The following is a 7,713-nucleotide window of genomic DNA, read 5'->3' on the forward strand; positions in this document are numbered from 1 at the left end:
ACAGGAGTACAGGGCTTAATATTGTATATTTGTATGCATTTTATACCCATTGTCAGGATATATAAAGTGATGTGTGGTTATAGCTATATTATAATCTTTCTCTAATTGCATTTTATAATTGGCCCCCTACTTTTGTCCGTGTTCCCCCCTCCCCCCTTAAATATGAAAGCTGGAGACGCCACTGCTATCACCACCACTGCCACTGATGTCATCCCTATCCTCACCATGTAGGCAATGCTGACAAAAGCCAGTGCTGGATTTTACTTAATGTGTTCTTTTCATTATAATTTTACCAGGAGAGTAGAATTATAATATACAGAGCACTGCCAGTGATTTCTGCACTCATTGAAGTCTGTTGCTTTGCTGAACGTGTGCTTAGATCTTTCTCTGTATGCAAAAGGGAGGGGGGCTGGGAGAGGAGGAAGGAGAAGGGAGGGGGAGCGCAGCTCTGTGTGTTGTGTGAAGTCTTGGAACAAGTGGAGAGCCGACAATCAAGCAAGATGACAGGGAAGTGGGTGGATCCAAACTCGGTATGACGCTGTATAAAAAGTCTGTAACCCTCCCACAGATAATTAACTCTGTTTTAACAGAAACTGGGCACTTCTCAGAGAGCAAAGATTTGTAGATACTAGCAGCTCATAAGGATTAGGATTAAGCAATAAAAGGAAACCATTACTTCACTTTTAACGTAACTGTAACAGAACTGCAATTTTCACATGAAAATATTTTACTTGAAGGTTCTTCAAAACAATTTTCTTATTTTTATCTTGACAGGGAGACAGAAACGGGATCTTCAGGGATGCTCCAAAATTAATCACTTTGAAAACAAGTTTGCGGTGGAAACAATAATTTGCCATTAAAGGGTACTTTGATACATTGTCAGCCCTTTATCGACAGTATAGCCCTGCCCTTTTGTTGTGTGTAGTTTTATTACTTTAAGGGAAGGTTTTGTTATTAGTGGCCAGACCTTTGCACAGTAAATTCACTTTCATCTCATTTGATTTTTCATCAAAATTTTGTTTTATTTTTCCTTCAACTACTAAGTGTGGTATTTTATATTTAAATATATGGAAATTGTCATTTAAATAAGAGATGCTAGACAAATTTTCATTCCTGCTGATTTAGTGTAAGACTTTTTAAAACTTTTTACATAGAAATGTCACTGCATTTACTATATATACTGCACTGTTACTCCATAACAACGCTTAAAGAAGCTAAACAAACTATATGCATTCATTTGCGTCAAGCTTGTTAATAATGCATGTTCATTCACCTAAAATAGACCTCCCATATATGTATACATATTTTCTGGAAAGCTCAGGACTAACTAAAGTTGTTGTTTTTTTAGTAATACGGATAAAGAATATAAAAACAAAGAAATATGATAGGCTTTAGTGATCAGTGGCACTTCCACTGATGATTACCCACAACTTGCAGCTGGAAATGCTTTCTGTAGTTTGTATTTGAAAGTCAAGTCTTTCAGCTCTGGTATTCTTTTAAATAGAAGTGCTGTCTAAGAGTAAACATGACGAAGCTCAACTTTTGTTGGCTAAGGAGAACTCCTTTTTGTGTGCTCGTCTGACCCTGTGGTCTCTTTCACGTTAACTTCCCTGACTTCTTGGCTAAGCTGCATCACAAGTTCATTCTTGTCTAGTGGAAATGGCCAAAAGAGCACGCTCATTAAACTAGGGGAGAGCGAGTGGTGCTTGGCCCAGAAATCGGGGTAGTAGTGGCCTTGGTAACCAAGTAAAACAGGGGTTCGATAATCCCAACGCACACTTTCCTGTAGAAATGGTTGTGCATCAAATTGGGTGCTGTAGCGACCAAGGGCTGGAACCGTGTCAAAGCAAAAAAATGTCACCAGCACACCAAGGAACTCCACAGTGGAGTCCAAAGCTTTATTCAGCAATCACATCATTACAGCAGATAGCAACGTTTCAGAGCCACGCAGGGCCCCTTCATCAGGCAAGTGACCAACAGGTCTGAGGGGCACACAGGAAAGGCTGGTTATTACACTACTAGCACCTTTTCACGTGTGTTCTTAGTCAGGATTTTTATTTTGGAAGGTTTAAAATGACTGACGGGTTCACTTTAACAGGGTGCCTCCTTCTGTTTTAAGTTTTTACTTTGACCAATTTGATTACTTTTGGCCTTAAGTATCAAAACATTTGAGGGAAGAACTGCTATTAATACATGCAGCGTGTACTTCCATGAGAGGATAGAAGGGTGTGCTTGGTTGCTGTGAAAAACCTTTCTTCATACACAGTCCAAAAGTACCTGAATTACCTGTTTTTTGTTTTCTAGGGGGGAAAAATGGAGGCTGATTTGTGGCTTCCAGCAACAGTTTGACTTTCATGCACTTAGATTAAAGAGGCCCATTGTGGCCATCAAGACTGTGAGGGAAAACATAACAAAGGAGAACTGCATTTTGTTGGTCCTGCAAAGACTGTTCAGAACTTGAAGTCTCCTATGCAGAATAGCCACTAAAACACACACAAATTTTGTTTTAAACAAGGCACTTATCAAGTGAGAGGATTTACAAATGAATGTCTGTTCTCTCATCTATGTAAATTAGAATAAGGATATTATGAGCTTTGCTGTCATTTGGCTTAGATAACAGTGATAGCTGGAGTCTCTCCTTAAATTGACAAAGGCAGCTTATACCTTCTGCAAGCTGACTGTATTGTAAGGCAGGATGGATACTTCTCAGTATAGCCTCTTAGAATGTATCTTTTTTTTTATTCATTTAGTTCTTGTAAACCCTGTGTTGTGCAGAGCACATCTGAGGGAACACATTGAACAACCTGCTTGTTTTACAGAATGGAGGTTATGAGGAATCAAAGAACTGGAATGACTTCATCAGCATCTCATATAGCTGGTAAAGGTGATGCGATATGGGATCCATGAAGCTTTAATGTTAAGTTTTTGCTGAAAATGTATATAAATATTTAGGACACTGTCTCTGTGCATATAGGCATACAAATACTTATGGGAGCATTTGTGTACATACATATAGACATACTTGCTTTATGGAAAATATTATGGTCTTAGCATTTGCATTGCACCTTTTTGAAGATGTCTGTGTTGGTAAGTAACCTGACCTCCAGCTCTATTCCATTGGAAAGCCTTTACACGTGTGCATTTCCAACTTCTAAGAAAATGCAATTATTTTTTTCTGTGTTACTGTTTTTTGTTTTGTTTTTAAGCTTTTTCTTAAATCTGTTTTTAACTGGTTGATGGTTTGCTATGCCCTCTTATTTTAAAAACAGGAGTGTCAATAAAAGAATTAGATGGTAACATGTGTTACTAATTTGTATATAATCGTACTTGTAAAGGAATAAAACTTATACCACCTGTTTAAACTGTTAGTCTTGTGTTTTTTATTTGGCTTTCATTTTGTGTTATTTGTATTTAATAAAAATAAACCTTTGCAGGGGATGTTTTGTTCTGACCTCTTTCTGAGTATTAAGACTGGCTGTTAGGGCTCATTCACACAAGCGGCCAGTGGGTGGTAAAGCAGATGGTTAAGCACTTGCCAACTCTGGTTGCCCATCTAAACAAGGACCTGCAGACAGTACTAATGCAGAATGTGGCCACGCTGCAACTATGTCTAATGCACTTGGTTGCAGTTCAGTCTTTTTCAGAGTCAGAATAGGTGGTGAACATCGCCTCCTAGCCACCTGTCACACGTCCTCTGAAAAAACAATCCACTGTGGATCCCTTTTTTATTTTTTGAGGTTCAGCAAGTTCTGAACAAACCCTTTGGATGTCAGCGACGCAGCTAGCATGTTTAAAGGATAAGTTCACATTTTTAACATGTATATCTGCTATCTTCAGCTGTATATATCCTTTAGAAGGTGCACATTGTGTTACAGGTTTTTCGCTTTCTGTTCAGCACTGGGAGTAGATTATTGACATACAGCTGATTGGAGGAAAGGCACACACACCCTTCCCCTCCACATAGGCGAAGGAAGTAATGTACAGAGCTCTGCTGTGAGAAGGCAAGCAATCTGCTTATCTATTCATAGCAACCTCCCACAACATTATTAGAGAGAACAATTTTGTTGAAAATTATGGACTTTGTAGGCATAACACACAAGTTTTTAAAGATTTTAACAAAATTTATTTACAAAGTAAAAAATACTACATGCAAAAAACATAGAGATTTGCATAAAACACTAATTGCCTCCCACAACAGAAATTCAGGCTGCTTTTATCTCCTGTGTCAAAACTTTTCAGATGTTATGCTGAGAACAGAGCTATGGAGCAGGGGAAAGCCACAGAACTGTGCTTGGGCGGGAGAGAGATGAGAAAACATTGCAGATAGGGGTGCCCAGCTCAGATTTCATGAATCTGGTTTACATCCACTTTTAAGGGCCTTTTATTTTTAAATATGAACGTTTATCGATGCGTTAATGCACCCATCTTAACGTGGGTCATGGCGTGTGTTGACATTGGGTTGTGTTAGAGTGGCCCATTAATTTGCGCACAGCATAGTTGTAGATTGGACTCTAATGTACAATATATCGCAGTGCCCATAGAGCATGTGTGTTTTGCAGACATTGTTACAACACACAAGTGTGAATGGGATCTAGGAGCAGGATATTCAATCTGCCACTAATTTGGTCAAAAGTTAAAGGGGTTGTAAAGGTAAATTGTTTTTTTTCACCTTAATGCATTAAGGTGAAAAAACATCTCGCACTGCTGTCGCCCCCAGTCCCCCCATTTTTTACCTACTGACCCCTCAAAAATCCTGCGCTCGCCCGTAGTCCTCTTCGCCGCTCAGCCTGGCCACTGATTGGCTGGAGTGGATGGATTGAAAGCAGTGCAGCCATTGGCTCGCGCTGCTGTCAATCGCATCCAATGATGCAGCGTGCCGGGGGGCGGGGCCGTGTGATACAGCCGGCGGCTATAGCTGCTCGCTGTATCATGGGAGCGCACCCTCAGGTGCTTCTCACCATGCGAGGGAGCTTGCATGAACGTGAGAAGTACCTGCGGGAGGAAGCAGAGGTAGCCGGAGAGGGACCCCAGAAGAGCGGGTTTGGGGCCATTCTGTGCAAAACGAGCTGCACAGTGGAGGCAAGTATAACATGTTTGTTTAAAAAAAAAAAATTTACTTTACAATCCCTTTAACCTGGCCTTTTTTTATGGATGGACAGCTGTCAAAGCTGGTTTGTTTGCAGTTGCTATTCTGTCCCTTAGTTTCTTTTAATGTTTAAATTAAAACTATGTCAAGCTTTTTAAGTGCTCAAAGTTGTGGCACACAGAAGGCAGGCAGACCATCAATATTCGGTTGAGCCAAATCTGTTTTGGTCACAAAACAGACCCAAAATGCCTTCCTAACATTTTGGCATGTAAATTGCACCAAAATGAATAGATGACTGCTTTAATGAATGTCTCCATATGTATATTAGGTTAGAGTAAAAACAAAGGCCTTGTTTACATAGAGGGTGGCAAAAAAAAAAACTAGGCAGTTGAGCCACAGTTGTACTGCGGCCCAGCTACATGGCTAGTGTTCGGCAGCCATTCAAGGGAATGGGCCTTCACTGCAAGCGCAAGACTCAAGCTTAGGTCACAGTTGCAGTATTCGTATTCAGCTGCAAAAAAAACAAAACTTCAGGAGGTGACTCTATTGTCTCCTGTATGTCAAGGATGAGGCTCAACAGCACAAAGTCCATATTCACTAAAGAGAAATTAGCTTTTTCAGGTCAATATAGTTCCAGTAAGGCCTTGCAATTTAGAGGAAGGTACAAATCCACATCTGAGTTTTTATTTATTTTTTTTTCCTGTTTCTCCTCAAGCTGCAAGGGCAGCCTAAGGGGTTGTGTGTGTGTGTGTGTGTGTGTGTGTGTATAATGGAAAATGTATATCCAATACTTACCGTAATTTTCCTTTCCTGATGGCCTGCATGGTAGCCTATGTATGGGTTAATCCCACCTCTCATACCTCATAGGACCCCACTCCAATAAATCTTTGCTCCTAATCGGAGACCGTGTGCCATAACTTGGCCTACTCCAGCAAGTGGGAGTGAACTCCTGCTGCCATGGAGTCCATCAGGAAAGGAAAATTACGGTAAGTATTTGATATAAATATTCCTGACAGACTCCATGGCAGCCTACGTATGGGAAATAACTAGCCATACACACCCGGGTGGGCACAAATTGCTGGTTTAACAAAAGGAAAGGTTTTAATTAGCGCCGTTCAAACAGAACATTTAAACCGAAATTAACAGGAAAGAGCCACTGGCTCAATACAATAGTGGTTCATGAAAGTATTTATCGATGACCATGAAGCTGCCTTGCAGATTACTTCTGCCGATACGTGTCAGGAAGCTGCCCATGACGTCGATACGCCTCTAGTAGAATGAGCAATCACGGCCTCTGGAGGAGCCAGCCCCTTGGCCTTATACGCCCTTTGGATAGTCTGTACGATCCAGCCCGCAATGGTTCTAGAGGTAGCACGTGATCCCCTGTTTTTTTTTTTCCCATTAAAAATAGACAAACAGATGATCTGACTTCCTGAAAGATGCTGTAGCTTCCAAATAGTACTTCAAAATTTCCCCAACATCCAGAGGATGGGCAATTGAAGAATCAACTGACTGAAAAGTTGGAAGAACAATCTCTTGATTCTCGTGGAATACCGATGTCACTTTAGGATTTGATCCTAACATTGGGATCAGAACCACTCGATCCGGGAAGAAGGTAAGGCTCCTTAGAACCCAAGGCACTGATCTCCGAAACTCTCTTAGCCGATGTTATGGCCACTAAAAACGCTGTTTTAAGAGAAATGTCTTTCATAGATAGCTGATCCACTTGTTGAAAAGATTCTTTTGAGAGGAAATCCAAAACAAGGGGAACATCCCATTTGGAGAACTTTGGCTTTCTCTGGGGCCTAAGTCTTGATGCTCCTCTAAAGAATTGCCTGGTAAGAGGATGTCTTGCCCAAGAGATACCAGTAAAGGCAGAGATTGCGGAAACCTGGACCCGCAGAGAACTTGGACAATGGCAGATCCAAACCTGATTGGAGAAAACCTAAAACATCCTTTATTTTTGGGTTGTTACAACAACCACCAGAAGATGAGACAGTCCATAAATTTAGACCAGATTCTCTGGTAAAATTTATTCGTACCCTGTCTTCTGGCATTTAACAAGGTAGCCAATGCTGAACTTTGGCGTCCTAACGCCTCCAGCCTCTTCCTCTCAACCACCAGACCATCAGATGGAGATGAGATGGGCATGGATGAAGGGATGTTCCCTGTAGAAGAAGATCCGGTCTGGAAGGGAGCGGAACTGGGTCCCGGTAACTCAGTTGTAACAGGAGAGGAAACCATGGCCTGTTGGGCCAATATGGGATGATTGCCACTATTTCGGCTACTTCCTGTCTGTGCCTCCAAAGAAACCGAAGAATGAGCGGGACTGGAGGAAAAGCATGCGCCTTGTGGAATCTCCACTGATCCGTGAGAGCGTCTACTCCGATGGCTTGGGGACAATGACCCCTCATATAATATATCTTCATTTTGGCATTGTAGGGGGATGCTAACAGATCCACCTCCGGAATCATTCCCAACGACAGGATCCAGTCGAAAACTTCCATGTGGAGAGACCACTTGTTGTCTAAGGCGGTTCTCGAAAGGAAATCCGCCTGAACATTTTGAACTACAGGAAGATACACTGCCGTCCGGTCCGTCAAGTTCGCCTTGGCCCAGGACATGAT

At 41.5% G+C, this 7,713-nt stretch overlaps 1 protein-coding gene across 1 annotated transcript in view; it reads left to right on the forward strand.

Moving 5' to 3' along the window:
• The window catches only part of ITM2B (integral membrane protein 2B), a 43,291-nt gene extending 39,929 nt beyond the window's left edge, over nucleotides 1-3,362 (forward strand). Inside the window, exon 6 of the mRNA XM_077483262.1 lies at nucleotides 775-3,362. Within this exon, the coding sequence (XP_077339388.1) occupies nucleotides 775-860 (86 nt within the window). The 3' untranslated portion in view covers nucleotides 861-3,362. The remainder of the gene's footprint in view (nucleotides 1-774) is intronic.
• Nucleotides 3,363-7,713: the final 4,351 nt, after the last annotated feature.

Source organism: Lithobates pipiens, unplaced genomic scaffold, assembly GCF_037356315.1.
Source record: "Lithobates pipiens isolate NorthernLeopardFrog02 unplaced genomic scaffold, aLitPip1_a1.2 Scaffold_16, whole genome shotgun sequence".
Classification (NCBI taxonomy): domain Eukaryota; kingdom Metazoa; phylum Chordata; class Amphibia; order Anura; family Ranidae; genus Lithobates; species Lithobates pipiens.